The sequence below is a fragment of the Mycteria americana genome, chromosome 16 (assembly GCF_035582795.1).
Source record: "Mycteria americana isolate JAX WOST 10 ecotype Jacksonville Zoo and Gardens chromosome 16, USCA_MyAme_1.0, whole genome shotgun sequence".
Classification (NCBI taxonomy): Eukaryota; Metazoa; Chordata; class Aves; order Ciconiiformes; family Ciconiidae; genus Mycteria; species Mycteria americana.
Genome location: NC_134380.1, coordinates 4,978,126 through 4,995,972, shown reverse-complemented (window position 1 = coordinate 4,995,972; position 17,847 = coordinate 4,978,126). Strand labels below are relative to the sequence as shown.

The 17,847-nt window shown below is 54.5% G+C and overlaps 1 protein-coding gene across 6 annotated transcripts in view; it reads right to left on the bottom strand.

Annotated features, from left to right (window-relative positions):
• Nucleotides 1-17,847, bottom strand: part of SEPTIN9 (septin 9) — a 147,465-nt gene that overhangs the window by 4,438 nt on the left and 125,180 nt on the right. For all 6 annotated transcript variants that reach the window (XM_075519146.1, XM_075519145.1, XM_075519143.1 and 3 more), the window contains 7 exons: nucleotides 16,128-16,319; nucleotides 11,915-12,043; nucleotides 11,412-11,493; nucleotides 10,619-10,756; nucleotides 3,848-3,965; nucleotides 1,267-1,362; nucleotides 279-375 (listed from right to left, as the gene is read on the bottom strand). In XM_075519146.1, coding sequence (XP_075375261.1) covers nucleotides 279-375; nucleotides 1,267-1,362; nucleotides 3,848-3,965; nucleotides 10,619-10,756; nucleotides 11,412-11,493; nucleotides 11,915-12,043; nucleotides 16,128-16,319 — 852 coding nt within the window. The remainder of the gene's footprint in view (nucleotides 1-278; nucleotides 376-1,266; nucleotides 1,363-3,847; nucleotides 3,966-10,618; nucleotides 10,757-11,411; nucleotides 11,494-11,914; nucleotides 12,044-16,127; nucleotides 16,320-17,847) is intronic.

Below are 17,847 nucleotides of genomic sequence, written 5' to 3'. Positions count from 1 at the left end.
CATTTAACTGTGCAGCCAGCAGAAGCCAGGCCACAAGAAACCCAGAAGTGTCCCCTCCGGCACTCAGCAGCCCCCCACGCTGCACAAAGGCCCAGGAACTCGGTGCCGGAGCATTGGCCAAGGTGTTTTCAGTCCCCAAACACCAGGAAAGTGATTTTCTCTGGAGGGGCAGGGAAGCACTATATAGACCTTGACTTCTACTGCTGGTCTTGGACCTCATCGCCTTCTGTCAGGGGAGTGAGATGGGCTCAAGATGTAAGGAAACAAGGACAAAGTACCTTCAATGGTGCCCCACTTGGTCTTCCTTCCAAGGATTCTTCTTCCATTAACCTGGTACTCCTGGTCACTGCCCACCACTGCAAAAGGGATCATTTCCTGAGGAAAGAGTAAAAAAAGGTTAAGTTTTCCTCCTGAAAACAGGTCAGGAAAGCAGGCTGGCGAGCAAAGTCCTACGTCAAGCTGCTTTCAGGAGACAGTTTCATGGGATGAGCTGGTCTGTCCCTGATGCTCCTGAGCAGCATTGCCTGCCAGGGACCACAGGCAGCCCAGAACCTGGGCAGCAGCATCTCTTGCACACGTGCCCAGTCCAAAACCAGTCTAAAACCAGCCCAAAACCAGTCTAGCCCAGCATCTCATTGGCAGGCACCAGCGTACAGCCAGGGCAAAGGTATCATGATGCTTCCCTGGGAATCGCCCCCAGCATCTGGCAACCTGTGGCTCAGTCATTTCCTGATCCAAGGAGGTGTCTTTGTACTTAGAGTCCCTAGAAGACTTTTTTCTTCCTTGAATTTGTCCAATCCACTTTATTGAGCCAAAAAATTGTTAGCTACTTCCCATAGCAAGAAATTGACAGCCACAAAAGCAGAGCAGCCTATGAGCAAATTACCTCCACATGCCAGTAAGGCTGCTTCCCTAGCCAGGGATGGGCAGACACTGGCACTCCCTGCCCCTGGGGCAGGGCAAGGGGCCACGGGAACTCTCTGCCTGCTGGTTGCAGAGGGCACCTTTGAGGAATGCGGCTGGGGGAAGGAGCAGTGACATGGACAGGAGAGGACACCTTCCCCAGGTACCTTCCTCACCCTCTTTCTGTCCCTGCTCTGAGCTGTGGCAGGATCCTTGGTCCTGGGCAGACCCCCCCTGGACAGGGGCAGAGCAGCTTTGGAAAGAAAACAGAGGCACTTTGCAAGAGACCCCCCAGGACATCACCAGCACCCAGAGCTGCAGGGCCCATCCAAACACATCCAACCCGCAACACCATGCACTAACCCTGAATTTCTCATTCACTAGCCGATCTTCAGAGTCTTCATCAAACTCCTTCTGAGGATACACGTCGATCCCATTGGCAAGAAGATCGGCCATTATCTAGGAGAGAAGAGCAGAGGAACACGTGAAGGAGACACGGGCAGAGGAACTGCACTCCCACCACGGCGGCAGCTCCCAGCTAACCCAGGAGGCTCTCATGAGCAATGCCCAGCAACATCTTCCCTCTCCATCCTAAGCACTGCCCACCCTGGGGAGAGAGACCTGTGTTTAACTGCTACACACCTACCAAGCACTTGCCCTGGAATCTCTGCAAGAACCTGGTGCCAAGACATGGTTCAGGCTGAGAGTGAGATGAAGTTATATGAGCTGGGCGTTGCTTTGGGATTGAAAAAGAATAAGACAATACAAGCTGCACCAAGCAATGGAGAATGTAGCTGCCAGGCACGTAACCCAAAGTTAAGAAGTTGCTTTCTGGTGTCTGCTTATGCTCCTTGGAAAAGGAGTCACGGCAGCGCCTGATCTGCAGGGACAGGGACACAGACAGCTTGGTAGAGCAGCCTTTAAGGATATTGCCTCTGTGCAAGGGGAAGAGATGCTGAAATCGGATTCCTGGGTGGAGGCTCAGCTCACGGGGAGCATGGAGGATCAGCCTTCTCCAACAAAGCTGCAAACCCAAACCCAGCCTGGATGCCTACTCCCATCACTTCCTATGGCAATAAACTCCTCCACGTCAGCCCTACGTTGCAGGCTCGCAAAGGAAGCGGATACAGCCCAGAGAAACCCCCCAGCCGGCCTCCCACCCCCCAGCCAAACACACACACTATTTTTAGGGGAACAACCCAACCAAGCCAGCTCCGCAGGGCATCGGAGCCCATTCCACTAACTCAGTGCAGTGCTGGCATCAACCTACATAGCCTGCAGCCAGGCTGGTGCTTCACCGTCACCTGCCCACCCTGATCCAAACCCAAAAACCTATCGCCTCTCCGAACCAGCTACACCCCCAGATGCAGACAGGGCTCTGCATTTTGGAATCAAGCACACATGCGTGCTGGAGCAAAGGGAAAAGGTCCCAGCCTGTGCCCACCTGGACTGATTACCTGCCCTCTCATTTGCACCAGCAGATCTGGAGCCATGAGCGTTAACGAGGGCGAGCCCCTTGCAGAAGGGGCACTGCAAACATGCCACATCTCTACATGTTCTCCCTTCATCTGGAAGGATTTTGGGGGTCTTATTACAATCAGGAATGTAATTAGAGATAGGGCAAGCTGATCCTGTACAAAGCCAGTGCAGAGTGGGCGAGCCAGGTGGTATCCCCATGGCCTTTCATTGCACAAGGATGGTAGCAGCAGCCAAGAGTGCCCAGGTGACATTTTAGGTCCCAGACTGACTTTGTAGTCCCAGAGCCAGCAAGCCACCCACAGACACCTGGATACGTGCACTCATAAGCTCTGAACGGAGCCAGCGGTCTGCAGCAGCCACTGCAGAGAGCAGATGTGGCACCGCGGACTCACACCCCCACCCTCCTGCACCAGCTCCTCGCAGATCTCTGTGCAAACAGGCTGACGCGCTGATCAAGCCCAGCCTGGATTACCTCTTGGCTCCATTTCCAGCTATCCTCCAGCTCACTGCAAAGGGAACTGCTTGCAGAGTTTGGATTCAGCCCCCCAAACCAAACTGTATATTTCAGGGCCTGATCCTGCTCATCAAGAACCAGGAAGACACTGGTGTGGGAAGGGGTGGCTCATCCTCTTCTGCATGGAGGCATCGAACAACCCCTGGCTAATGTGCCGTCCTCTCCATAACCAGTGGAGGTGGCCCCTAAAACTGCCCTTTTGGCAAGACCCCCTTTCCCTCTGCTTCACTTCCCTGCAATTCAGACTCACGGACCAAGGAGCTTGGTGGGTTGCTTACTTCTGCAGGGAATGCTGAGGCCATCACACCTGCAGCCACATCCATCAGTCACACAAACAGATTTATAGCCCCTTACTGAACCCCAAAGCGGGGCATCTCCACCTCTCCGCAGCACCAGGCGTGCGTGCACTGAGGAAAGCCCATGCCTCGCTGTGGATTCAGACAGCCCCTCCTCAGCTCCCCACTGCCAGCTCTCAACCAAGGGAATTTCATGCCTTGCTTCCCCCATAAATCTTACCCAGCTGAGCTCAGCAAACCCACACATTTTTTTGCCTGGTTCCTGTATCAGTGCACGATGCTGCACAGGATGAGTTTTCCAGCCTCTATGTGCAGCACTGCCTACCTCCCGAAACAACAGAAACCAGCCTGAAAATAACAACAATAATAACAAAGGAGGCAGGAGAAACAGGCCCCAAGATTTAGAGCTCGAAACTTATCCTGCACTGACAAAGATCCAAGAGAAACACAAGGAACTGCTTGGAGCGCAAGCCTTTCCTCCGGCCACGTGGGATCGCTCAGAGCTGCAGCCGGAGGAATGCGCTGGGCTCCCGGCCAGGCGCTCGCCTTCCCAGCCTTGCCGGGGAAAGGCAGGGGGAGCCGGGGAGGGGGAAAGGGGCAGGAGGGGATGGGGGACAAGAGATGGGAGCCCGGATAAGAGCTGCCAGCCCCTTACCCTTTGTTTGAAGTAGTCCCTCTCCTCCAGCGTTAACGTGTCAGCTTTTGCAATCACGGGGACGATGTTGACCACTTTGCTCAGGCGTTTCATGAACTCGATGTCTAGCGGTCGGAGCCTGAAAAATACAGCAGAAAAAAAGGGGATTTGTGCACTGCTAGCAAGGTGGGGGGCTGCTGCAATCCCCTGGCGGGGGGGGGGGCGTTCAAAGACTAGACACAGAGTGGGAATCACTTCCTTTCAGATAGGATAAATAAAGACATTTTCTTAAAAGCATGACAGCACACGTCCGTCTTGGAGGCGGTTTGCAGACAAACGCTTAAAACGTTTCCCTTTCAAAGCACCCTGCTATTGCCTGCGAACCCTTGCAAAGCCCTGTGAAGCAGGAGAGGGCTTTTATCTCTGCACGGATGCTCGGCCACAGAGGACTGTGGGAACTCGCCCAAAGCTACATGCGTCCTTGGCGAAGCCAGGATGAGAGCACAACGACACTGGCTGCAGGGCCAGCCCACCTGTGATGTACAAATCAAGCTGGGGAGAGACCACAGTGTGAAACCTCCTCCAGCCCTATCCAAGCTGTCACCCACTGTCCAGGGACAGCATGATGTGGAAATGGCCACAGGTGACTATTCCTGCTCACACTCCCTCCTGCGTTGAGCACCAGCCTGCTGTCGTGCATGAGCCAGGATTGCATCTTGCATCTATCGGTTAGGATTATAAAAGGCTCTGCTAATTCTCCAGGGGTTCACACAGCACAGAAGAGATGCTGCTTGTTCCAGAGGGCAAAAACGTCGAAAAATCTCTACGACAAAAGTCTCAGCAGAGGAAAGCTGCAGAGATTGCATAAGCCCAATGATCAGCCCCTCGAGAAATCCCTCCCTGCTAAACAATCCTGCTGACAGCACAGATTTGACCTCCAGTGCCACACTGCTCCGCATCTGAGGGCTGCAGTCCAGCTGCAGACAGCGATGAGGGCACCTGGCCATGACCCTCCCTTGCTCCTCAAGTCCTCCTTGAAGGTGTTTTTTTACTGCTTGGGGGGTTCCCAAGCCAGCTAGAGGAAAGCCCTCCTTGGGACACCTCCGCTTGCTGCAGGTCCCCCTTGGTGGCTCTGGAGGTGATGGGAACACATGTCCAGGCAGGACAGTTGAGCAGATGTTGCCTTGAAAAAGGAAACCTGGAGGTCCCAGGGCAGACCAGGGTACAGGAACACCTTTGGGGTGCTCATGCATTAAGAAGCCTGTTTGAAACAATCCCTTGCTGAAAGCACACAGGGAAGGGGCAGGAAGGTCAACGCCAGAGCCCCAGAAGCAAAGGGACACCTCTGCCGCTGGTACATCCTCATGACCTCCAGTGGTGGCATATGCCAGCAGGACACAACCCAACTCATCTTTGGTGAAACTGGGGCAGAGAGAGGTGAAGTGACCTTTTGGAGGAGCTGTAAGCTTCAGTGGCAGAGCTGGGGCCAAGAATGAGACCTCCCCAAGGGCAGACCAGCCCTGTACCACAAACCAGAGGCCCATGGCAACAGGGAAGAAACCAAAATAAATGGGGAGGTGGCTTAAAATGCCCAGGTGCAAGCAGGCACCCAGCAGGAGCCCTGTGGGGGGGAACACGGAGCAGAGCAGAGCGCTCAGGGAGAACATGGCCAAGAGAGCACCTACTGCCAATATGCTCAAGCCAAACCCCACCGTGGTCTTCTCAGGCCCTACAAAGGGCTCAGAGACCCCCGCAGACCCAGCACGGCTTCCACAAACCCAGCAAGAGTCACATGAGTGCAAAGGGGAAGGGGCCGATTCTGCTCCTCGGCAGTCACCAGGCAGCATCCCCATCCCACAAGGCCACCCCTGCCTGGCTCCAGCGCCGAGGGAGGGATGTCCAGCCCCAGAGAGACCTGCTCAGCTCCAACTGATCCAAAAACAGCACTCGAGGCTGCTCTGGCACCGCCAGCACTGGTGACCCAGCCGAGCCCTTCCCTGGTCAAACTCACTCCTCTCCCAGGGATCGGGCTGGACTGTGCCAGGTGGACCTTCTCCCCGGACGCTAACAGCACACACAGCACAGAGCACGTCGTTAGCGTGCGGACAAATGACTTCCTAACACAAACTCAGGAGTCACAGATCACCCTGGGCCCCAGGAAAGAAAGAGTTTGGCTATTAAAGAAAAAAAAGAAAAGAAAAAAACACAAGAAAACCCCCATGGACACATCTAAGCAGACTTGCTGCTGGCAAACATTGTTTGGAGCTCTGCATAATGTATTTCCCAGACCTCCAAGGAAGCAATGCAGTTATGCTCCTCTCCCAGCAGACTTCTTTCCCCTCCTTTCTCTTTGCTATTTTTTAAACAATTTTTGCTCTCTAAAAGCCTCTTCCCCTACTGAGACTGTGTTCCTGCCTCTTTCATCAGCTTTTCTTTTAGAGTGAAGACCAGGACGCATATGTAGCCGATGCAGATGAATTCACAATCAGCCAGACTTTTGAGTTTCAGCTCAACCGACACGTAAAAGCCCTGTTACCGAGCCCTCGCTGACACCCGGCGGATGCCGGCAGTGAGCCTGAGAGCAGGAGGCAGAGCCAGAGCCAGCCCACAACCCTGCTCGTGTCCACCAGCATCCACACAGGAGCAGTGACCGTGTCCCACACTGGTCTGCACCCAAAGCCAGAAGAGCCTAAGGCACCTTTGACACGACTTTCTGCTCCGATGGGCTTCTGCAAGTGCCTCGTCCATGGAGGTCACCTCCCATGGGCACCTCCCTGCACCATCCTGGAGAACAGGAAGGGAATCAAAGGACTGCCCAGAAAAGAAAACTATATGTTTTTAGGGTATTTTGCAAGTTTCTAGATATTCTACCAATTCCTTCTGGGTAGCTCCAAAAAACCTTAAGTATTTAAAAGAAAGTGACTCTTTTCACTAAGAACAAGCCCTGTCGCTAGTCATCACATTCATGCGAAGACACCAAAGGAGAATAAATGGCTTAAGGCAATCACGAGTGCAAAAAGCCTGATTTGCACTAATAGCCCTGTGCAGACCCAGGCAGACACGGCCAAGGTCATGATGGGGCAAGCCCAGACCTAATTCCTCCTAAACTCCTGCTGCGAGGCAGAGCTCAGGACAGGAGGGACTTCTACCGGTATCTGCGGGGACCAGTTTTGGTGTTTAACCCCCACCATCCCACGAGAAGCCGCAGGCACAGCAGCACTGCCCTCCACTGGGTGTTTGAACTTGGTTCACCTCCACAAAGCATCGCTGCCAGAACCTGGCGAGGATTAGCAGTGAAACCCTTACATACACAAATACACAAAACAGCAAGAGAAAGCGAGTTATTTCATTTCGGGTGTGCGCAATCTGCTCCAAGCAGATCACGAAAGAGAGGGTAGAGCTCAAGGAGAAAAAGCATCTGTTTCCTTCCCCTTCCCCAAATGGTCCCCGATATTATTAACTTGCAACTAGACGCATACGCACTTTGGGCTTTGCTGGGAGGGGGTGGAGGAGCTCTAAGGGGAGTGGAAGGGCTGGAGCAGGAGCTGCAGGAAAGGCTCCAGCCCACCCCAGCCAGTGCTGGTTGCTCCCCCATCCCCTCTTGTTATGGGGCTGGGGAAAGCAGAGCAGCTGGGTATACATTATCGTGGCTGGGCACACATTATGGTGGCTGGGCACATGCGTTTTCTGCATTGCCCACAGCCAGCACGCACCGACAGGATCTAAGCAGAGGCTCATTCCTGCTGGTTCTCTTGAAATGCCCTTATAGGAATCAAAATTCATGGTGAGCTGCAAAGTTATTTCCTTTTGGTTGCGCCCCAGATCAAACTAGCAGCAAGAATTTGAGTCGTGCATTACGCAAATACCAGCGAGCACCCAGCAGCTGCCCAGCCCCATCACCAGGACCCGCCAGCCAGCTCAAGGGACCCGGGCCGGCACTCGAGAAGGGCAGCTAGTGGGGAAAGTGGCAGTACTTGTCAGCTCATCAGCCAACAGCTCTGGTACGCTCATAAAAGGGGCTGCCGAGGCCGGGGTGGTGTTTCAGAGTCCCGTTTCAGAGCTGAGCGGTGCTTCACAGAGGTCAGAGCTGAGATATTTATTGGGTGGCAAAAAGCCGGGCTTGCGCGGCTGCAGCCAAAAGCCCCTGCCAGCACGTTACTTAACCTTCGCAAACATGGTTTTACAGGAGTGTTACAAGGACAGGGGGAGTGCAAACTAGATAGGTTGCAAAGCCTGCCCCGAACTCCCTGCAAAGGGAGACAGCAGTGGAAACTTCTCTGCTCATTAACCCTTGAGCTGCCCAGATGAGAGGGCCAGACTGAAACAGAGCCAAGCAACCCTCCACTCCAGCCTCTGAATCTGTGCACTTGGTTAACTTTGCTTTTTGCCCCCCTTTCCTTCCCTTTTTATTTGAGAAAAAAGCAAGCTCTCAGCCAATGACCTGGTAGGCTTAGCCCTGGCTGCCTGCAGCAGCCACATGCCAGGGAAGGGATGCCGAGTCCTGTGCCATGCCTGACCATGTGAGTGGGGAGGGACAGACGGACACAAGTCACCGCTGCTTTGGTTGCATCACACAGTTAGGGTAGCCGTTCCCCAAAAGCAACGCAAACAAGCCCTGAGCAATCACCATCCCGGTACGGACGGCACCAAGCATTCCGGGACGGCAAGCAGCACAGGAAGCACATGGATGGTGCCATGCGGTAACAGTGGGGTCCTCCACAGCTGGCTGTAGTTGTCCCTAGGACAGGTCCCTGCAGCACTACGAGTCACTGCCCTTGCCAGCCATGCTCCCCATTGCCTCCCAGTGAAGCCAGAAGCACCAAAGCAAGGACCTGGATTCCCTTCCCATACCCTTCCACGTGGGACTACGGATGACCTGCCTCGGTGGGGGCACAAACCTCCATTCAGCCTCGTGCAACAACCCCATGACATGGCTTCCCAAACCCTTGTCCTCCAAAATGAGCATGATCCTCTGCTACCAGCACTGCCGCAGCAGCTCCATCCCGCAGGAGAGGTGGCCATGCCACCCATTTGTGTCCATGGACCACGGGAAGCACTGGGGAAAGCCCGTCTGTGATAATGAGAAATGTAATTTGGGCTTCACAAGGGAGCAGAAAGGAAACCCAATGCCTGCTCAAGCCCTCAGAGAAGCAAAATTTCCCACCGACTTCTCCCTCCCAGTGGGGTTTGTCCCCCTTCATTCGTTGGCTTATCTCTGTCCCGTGGCAGGAGGGGACGTGCGAGCCAGAGGTCGGTTCTGACACCGGGGCAGGAAACTGCAGCCCCCCGAGCCGCAGCCGGGGAGCAAGCGCCGGGGAGCAAGTGCCGGCCCCAGCTGGGCTATCAGGCTACCACGAAGGAGGATCAGCACAGGGCTCAGCAACAACGGCCTCCAACCGCTGGGCTCGCTCGGATATTGGAAACACATGTTCGTTGGAGAGAAAGAAAAAAAGCAACTGAACTTCCACGCAATTGCTGTTAGCCGGCGGGTGAGAGAAACCAGAGCGCACGGCTGGAGAGGCTCCGGCGGGGGACACGGGGATGGGGCTCCACACCACCGCCTGCGCGGCCCAGGGAGGGCAGCCACCACCACCCAAAATTTGCAACCTCCATGGGGGTGTGGTATCCACATGCTTTTAGGGCTTAAACACCTAAAACAATGAGAAAAAGCTGAAGCATAGCTAATGCTGCAACACCCTGGCCTGCCAAGCCAGGGTCTGCAGATCAGGGCTGAGACAAGCGGGACCAACACGCTAGACTGTCCTAAAAATGTCATCTCCCTTTGAAACGTTTTCTGCTTTATCGTATTAAAACATAAATGTTTCGTTGGCCCCTCTGCTCCCAGTCGACAGCCGGTTACACAAGAAGAGCATAACTGGCCCATGCAGTCATTTTATTCCAGTGAAGGATGCATTTTTGGTCTACCCACTGACAGAAGCAAAACAAAGTCTTTTCTATTGGAATAAATCTCTACATGGGGAAGAGGAAAAGGCTGACATTAATACAGTGCTGGCAGCTTAAGTTTACTTTTGAAAACAGACCCAAAAAAATCCCCACGCAGACAGAGCCAGAAGTGGAAGGAATTGACACAAATCAAAAGGAAACTTAGATCTCATTTTATGTTGTGATACTTTAAGTCACATTTTTCAAGACACTTTAAGTGCCCCAGATTTTTGCTGCAGCTACATGCCTAGGAAAAAAAAAAAATTAAAAAAAAAATAGAGCGAGATCTGGGTCTTTGATGCTGTCACTTGAGAAGTGCCAGAGCCAGGAGAGCTCTGCACTGAATAAACTGCATCCCACTTGCAGACTAGTCAAACAACCTACCAAAATACCCTTAAAGGGTGAGAGTGCTCGCTCCCTTGGTAGCACTAGGAAAACCAGCTTCTCCCCTTACAAAGGCAGGGGCACAGCAAAAAAAAATTAATGTTCTGTTTGCAAAGGCAGCTTTTCCGTCCAACTTGAGAGCTCAGCGGCTGGTGTCCATCCTCAGTCGAGCAAGCAAGGTGACCAAAGCAAAGCAAGCAGCTAACCAGAGCTCAGGAAGGCTTTGATGGCCCCTTGGAAGAGGAAACGCCATGTTTCTCTGGGGTACAGCAGCTCTGTTGTGTTATTGCAAGGGCTCCAGAGGCTACAGCCCTAGGAAGGACAGCTTCACACTGTCCTCAAGCTCCTCAAGTCCCCAGGAAACATGAGGGGATCCCAAGGACAACCCTGACGGCTGAGCTGCCCAAGACTGAATGCAGGAGAGGGAAGCCCCAAGGCTCTGAGCGAGGACAGCAGGGTACGTACGAGTGGCCAGTGGCTGGGATGAAGTATATACAGCAGTGCACCCGTGTGTCAGGGATCCGCTTCTTCCGGTTAATGTTGATTTCCTCTTGCAGGTACTTCTCGTACTGGTCGTTAATGAACTTCATGATGGGCTGCCAGCTGCAGAGAGAGAGGAACATGGGACGATGCGTTTGTGTGAGGGATCTGGGCCACCCTGAACCTCCCACCTGGCCTGACTGTGTGAGCCAGGGATGCTCAGCATCTTACAGAATCCCATAAAACAAACCAACCAACCCAAACATTCAAAAGCCCAGCTGCTGAACAGGGCAGTCCCTCAGCTCTTCGCACCCTGTCGTGGCACAGGAGCAAGAGCAGCATCAAACCCCACGAAGCCCAGCCCAGATCATGGTGAAGAGAAGGCACCTGCCACCGGCCAGCCAGGCCAGCCCTGCCCCGGCCCGGGGGGCCATCCTGCACAGCCAGCCACTGTCCCAGGGACTCCTGGCAGAGTTCAGCCTTCAGAGCCACATGAGCGAGGTCCAGGGACCGGCCATGCTGGCACACAGCTGGTCCCGGCCGCAAACAAAGGTTGTCTCATGCCCAGAACAGCAGGATGTTTGTGGGCTCTCGCAGGGTCCAGGATCAGCCCTGGGGAGCATGGCACCGTGCTGCCACCCACAACAACCCTCTCCCCTGCTCCCCACAGAGCATGGGTGGCACAGGACCAGGCTGCGGCCCTCGGCACCAGCTCTGGGTCAGGATGTCCCGGGGCTCAGCCGCCTTCCCGCTGCACACGTCAGTGCAGCCATCTCACCAGTTCTCGTTGTTGATGTGGTCTCCAAAGCCTGGGGTGTCGATGACTGTCAGCTTCATGCGAACCCCCTTCTCTTCAATCTCTGAAACAGAGAGGAAAGTCGGTGAGTGAGGCAAGCGTCGATGGGCGCTCTGGCCAAGCCCACCCTCCCATAAGCAGCTGGAGGGCTGGAGCTTGCTGCCAGGGGAGAAATGCACCTTCACAGCTTCTAACAGGCACAAATCAGCCCTCCAAAGGGATGCAGCACCACATCTGCCCTGAAATGCTATCCCCCCATAGCCACCTCACTTGTTCCCTTCCATCACAATTAAGTCAATGCTGGCAGACAAAGAAAAAAAATAGATGTTTTCTCAGCCCTGCAAGCATCTCTGGATGGTAAAAGCCCCTCCAGAGAGATGAGAGTGGAGGTTTAGTGGAGGTCCACAACTGCTGTGAGCCCCCGGAGACACAAGGCAGAGCAGGAGCAAAAGCCAAAGCACCAGGTGGGATCTGCAGAGCCTCACCGTGAGTGATGGATTTGATTTCAATAGTCTTGGGGATCCGCTCTTCAGAAGTCGGCTGTACAGATTTCCGGCTGATTTTGGATTTGAAGAGGGTGTTGATTAATGTGGATTTCCCCAAGCCGCTCTGACCTGGAAAAGAGCAGGATAAACCACAGTCGGCACTCACTTGTTTCCGGGCTATTTTTTCAGGGGCCAGAGGATGGGGCTTGCTGACGGACTCAGCCTGCACTGGATCTGCAGGAGGGAGGTAAGAGTTGCAGCTGCTTCCCTGCAGCCTCCCCAGCTCAGGAGCTCGAGTCCATCCCAGGCAGGAGGATGCTGCTGGCAGCAAGCACCTTCCCTGGCTCCAAAGCAGCCAGCTTGCTGGGCGTGAGCAGGGCAAGAGCCAGTTCCTTGCATCCAGCCGAAATCACAGCAACCCAAAGACAGGCAGACACCATCAGGGATGTTTTAAGGGCTGCAGTGACACTCAGCAGCCCTGAAGAAGGGCATGGAGACCAGGGAACCCCAGGAAGGAGCATCGCGACACATCTGTGCCTTTAGCCTCCTGCAGCCTCCCCTGTCCAGCCTCACAGGGAAGACTGAGGAGCAACTTGGCAAGTTGCTCCTTAGCTGCACAGGATTAACAGCAGCAACAGCCTTCCAAACCTCAGCCCTGCAGCATCCACTGCTGCTTCCCGGCCGGACTTGCTTTTGGAATCAGACCAGCTGGCTGCAAGGACCCTTTTAGGCAGGTCTGGGCCAGGAGCTCATCTGAGTCCCACAAACAATGTCCCAGGAAGTACATCAGATTCCACAACTTCAGAAAAAACAGCTTTTACAGAAAAGCGTTTTTATGCTTTATATCCCAGGAGCTGAGGTCGATCCATGCAGAAAGGACACCAGCAGCTCTCAACTCTCCAGAGCAGTTGTCCCACGAGCTCAGAGAATAATTTTTCCAGAGCAAAGAAAACAGAAACTCCTCAAAACTGGACACTTGGCTTCAGAGCAGACATCCTGTGCCCCCTGCAATCACTGCAGAGCTCCTGCACACACCACGGGGGCCCCTTTGGTCCCGTTCTGCTGAGCCACGTTGCAGCCAGCTATCGTGGCACTGCGACTGGCATGTGCCTGGCACCGCGGAGTATCTCTAAGCATGAAGCCAGCAAGGATTTCACCTACATCCTCCAGGGCCCTGACCCATCTAGCCTGCCAAAGGCACCCTACGCTAAGCCAATGGTAGAGTCAACCAGCACACTGGCACTGGGCATCATCTCCTGGCCAGCCCGCTCCCTAATCAAACAGCAATTTAGAGCTGAGTTTGCAATGCTACCAATGGCACGCTGCAATCCAGTACAGGAAAACCCTGTTCACCAGCCACTATCGCAGCTGGGTTGCGGAAGAAACATGCGGACTAGGCTGGGGTCTGGTGCTCCCAGACCTCTGCTGCCTGAAAACACTCAGGGCCAAGTGCAAACAGGTCTGGAGCTGCAAATGCAGAGAGACAAAGCGAAGCGAAGCTCTCATTGCGCTGTTTATCATTAAACGGAGCACGTGGGGAGAGGGGGAAAGCAGGGCGACACACTGCTAGAGCTCCTGGCAGTCGGTCTCTGCGTTCCTGCCTGTCCAAGCCGCCGGAGCCGGACTGCCTGGAAAGGGACCAGAGGCAAGAACCGCCGGCAGCCATGGATGCAATGTGCTTCTCCAAACCGTGGCCGTAGGCTGACCTCATCGAGTGACGGATGCGGCTGCACCCCGGGGACCCGATGGCTGAGCGCAGGGCGGACCCGCTCCCACCTCCCCTGGTTTGCAGCCCAGTGTGCTTCCCTGAGCTGAAATCAGGCAGGAAAGAGCTGGCCCACTCTGCCTGGCCAGCTCTCCTCTCCTTCCAGCTGCTCTGCACCAAAAACTGAACACAAAAGATGTGCTTTGGGGTTTTTTTTAAGCGTAGACCTTTTTTCTCATCTCCACAGCCTTAGACAACACAGGACTAACCTGACCTCAGCCTGAAGCCTCATCTCAGAGCTTCAGTTAGGCTGGCGAAACCCTTTTGAACAGGGACCCTGGTACACAGGGTACAGGATTTTCAAAAAGCCCCATCACAAGGACGTGGTGAGGGTAGAGTGACCCCATGCTGGCAGTGGTGCTCAATTCCCACCTCCTCTGCAGAAGTCACCTCCCTCCTTGCATCTCCCATCTGTAATAATGGGATTGCAGGGATTGCAATGATTTCAATGCAAGGACTCGCAGCTTAGACTGGATGGGAATAAAGGAGCTAAACTAATCCCTAGAAGCTCCATCATCCCCTGGAAAAATGCAGCAGGATGAGGGCTGGCTGCTGCCTCCCAGCCTCAGCAGAGCATCCCCTCCCCAAGGGGCACCCCACGAGGTGCTGCTCCTCCCGCATCCCTCCCTGCATCTTCTGGGAGGGCCAGAGCTCTACTTGTTTATGCTGCCACGAATTCCCCAGCCTGTAAACAGTCAGCCCAGAGCCTGCCAAGGGAAGAAAAATGTTTTCCAGCCGCGCTGCAGCACGGGCTTTCATACCACACACAGCGCTGCCAAGGCAAAGCCAGGCCCTTTCCTGAACATCCCTCCGCATCTGCAAAGCAGAAAGCTGAGGCACTGCCACGGCACAGCCTACTCGTGGAGGGACCTGTTCCTCTTCTGGCAGGGAAATGGGGGCTCAGCTCATGTAATCTCACTTGCAGGCTCTCAGGATCAGTGCTGCAATCCCTCCATCCTGGGAGTGCTGCTCCACCGGCAGCAAAGAGCTGAGTTTGTTAAAAAACCTTGCAAGAACTGGTTCTGCAGTGACCAGGTTTGCAGCAATCTCCCAGCCTGGGGAGCCCTCCCCACAGATCAATTTGTGTATGAAAATACCAAATGGGAAAGGCAGAGCATCAGCAGAGCTCGCTGGAAAGCTACAGCACACTAATATCTTGTACAGAATTAGCAAACTCTGGATCAGGCCCTCCCATAACCCCAGGAAGCCCCCCAGGGCTGTGCGGACTGGACTCCTACCCCATGGGCATCCCTGCACAAACCCGCAGCCCTACACAACTCCTTGCAAGAGGAAGCAGGATGGCGAGACCCCACCACCACGCCACCGCCCCTGGGAGATTCAGGCGGGGAGAGCTGCTGCCTGCACAGCCTGGCCCTGGGGAACACAGCCCAGCTCACACGAGGGGCTCCACGGGACCAGGCCAGATGCCGATAGCTGCGAAAATGCAGAAAAGGCTCATTTCTTTTCCCTTTTCCCCCTTGCACAGCCTCCCATGGTGCCTGCCCAGCGCTCCAGTATACCCAGCATTTTGCTGGCGAGTGGCTGGTGCAGTCCCGGGCACCGGGAGCCCTGGGGCTGCAGGAGCGCAGACCCCTACAGCAGAAGCTGCAGCCAGAGCAGCGGCAATGCAGCCAGTGGCCTCTAGCTGAAATAAAGCTCCTTTAGCTCATCCACCCTGCAGCCTCGGAAAGCTAATGAACAGGAGGTTGCAGGCAGCAGGATTTGGACACACAACTTCCAGCCCTCCCTCCCTGCATGTGGACACCCTCTGGGACACCCTCATTCCCCCCATACCACACTGGAGGTCCCCAAAGGAGTCATCGGTAGCAGAAGCTGTTCAAACCAAACCACCAAGCCGTGCAAACCCTTTTGCTGCTCTTGATTCCAGCCAGTAAATCACACGATGCATTTCTTCCCTAGTAATTGTAGCGTGGTTGCATCTGCTGTCTGAGCTGCTCAGCACAATCTCTTAAATACAAGAAAACTCACAAGCAGGAATTTTAGCCAAACTGCTGGAAATACCAGCAAAGATCAGGGCTCTGGTATACCAAGCAGTGATGCAACCCCTTGAGCCCTAACATGCTCTCTGACTGCTCAAACCAGTGCAGGGCTCCCAGGAGAGCAGGCAAGGGAGATCTCTGCAAGGCTTCAGTGAGTCCCGACACCCCTTGGGGTGTTCCCCTCCGCAACGTGCCTATGGGTAACACGCTCCAAGATGTGGGAAGACGCACAGAACCACAGGCCACGTCACATCACCAGCTTTAATGACAGCTGAACTCAAGCCAGCTCCTCGGGATCGGGGTTTGCTGACTTCTAAGGCAAAGACCCCAATGTTGAGCCTGAGCTGCTGCTCCTGAGGAGGCTCCAGAGAGGACAAACATCGTCACAGAAGAACAAAAACAACTCGCTGAGCACGTTGTGGGCAGTTGGTGCAGGGAGAGAACTCACCCACGACCATGATGTTGAACTCGAACCCCTGCTTCATGGCTTTCCGTCTCATCTGCTCCAGGATGGCGTCTATCCCCACATAGCCAAAGTCCGCAGCCGGCTTCTCCGGCCGCATCGGCGCCGGCTGCTTGGGGCCAGCATCCCGTGGAGCGTCCGTCATGCTGGGTGCGTGGCTGGGAACTGCCTCTGGACCTGTGGAAGCAAAGAGAGGGTGGTCAAGGGTAGAAGGCAGTGCTGAGCGCACCAGGATGCTGCTCCTGTCAGGGAACGAAAGGAGCTGCCTGTTGCATCCGAAGCGGGAATAAAGCACATGTGAGGATTCAGGGCACCAGGAGACTAAGAGGAAGGAGGCACACGGGATCTTCCTTCACCTGTAATTACATTAAATTTAGGATTCCCCTTCTTAACTTCCTGGATTCACCTTGATCCCTGCCCACATCACCAAGCCTGCTGCAGCAAAGGGATGCTGCTACAGAGGGAGCAGGCACACCAGGTGCAGCCAATCCGTCGCCGTGGAACGGGACCCAGCGCCGAGAAAGTCCTCGGCACAAGTCCAGAAGTTTATTTAGTGAGTGACAAAGGCTTTTAGCAACACGGCCCTGTGCCCAGGAGCTGCCGTTAAAGGCTTGCAGACCTACACAGCCTGCCCACTCCTCCGTACCACTGTAATTACAGCGCTATGCAGATTGCTGGTGGGAATGCCTCGTGGCCACGTTTCGGGGAACTGGATGGCTTTGCAGACACAGAAACGTCCTCGGCATCTACTGACACGTGCCCTCCTTGAGCTCCAGCTGACGCGGCACGGAGGCTGCTGGCCCCAGCTCGCTTCTCGCCAAAAAACCAAAAACCAATGCATTTGCATCAAAACAGGTCGTGCCAGACAACACCCACGCAGTCACAAAGCTTTCACGATCCTGCTCTAATTCTGCTGATATCCGACCGAGGAACCCAAACCCTTCAACTTCCCACAGAGACAGGGCACCTGCCTCCCCTGCAAGACATCTCCAGGTTAGCGAAGTGCTTCAGGAAAAGCAAATGTACACCTACTGCCTCATTTAACACCTTCATAACAAAAATCAGGGAAACACCCCCACTCCCTCAGGCACCAGCCAGGAGCATCTGCTGCCGGGAAGGACAATCTGCCCTCGATGCACTACTGGGCAATGCAATCTGCTCCCACCCTGCCCCAGCTGCTCCGCGCTGCTGCTGCCAGCACAGCAAATATCCTGAAGGCAGAGCATGCACAAGCTCAGCCCCGGTCCTTGCAAGCTCCTGGTGGTATCAGCCGCGCAGGGCAAGCTCCTCTAACACAGGCACAGAGAGGCAGGTTTTAGGAAAACAATTTCTGAGAGACCTCCCCACCCTGGGCTGCTGCTGCTTGATGCCCGGGCCCCTGCAGCCACCAGCCTAGGCAAGCATTTTATTTTTGTTAAGCCTTTTGCAAAGCTTATTTATTATTTATTTGATTATTATTCATTTTAAAAATTATTATTATTATTTACAAAGGACTCATTGCAAAGTCCTCATCCTCATTCCTTCAAACAGGAATACAGATCTCAGCTCCTCTGCCTCACCCCACTGTTATTTCTGGCCTTTGATGAGGTGCTGCCTGGTTTTCTCTCCCTCCCTCCGAAGGGATTTGTCTGTAGGAACGTGGCTGGTCCAAAGGGGCTCCTCCAAACACAAGCTCATCATCCCTTCTCCTCTGGTGACGGGCAGG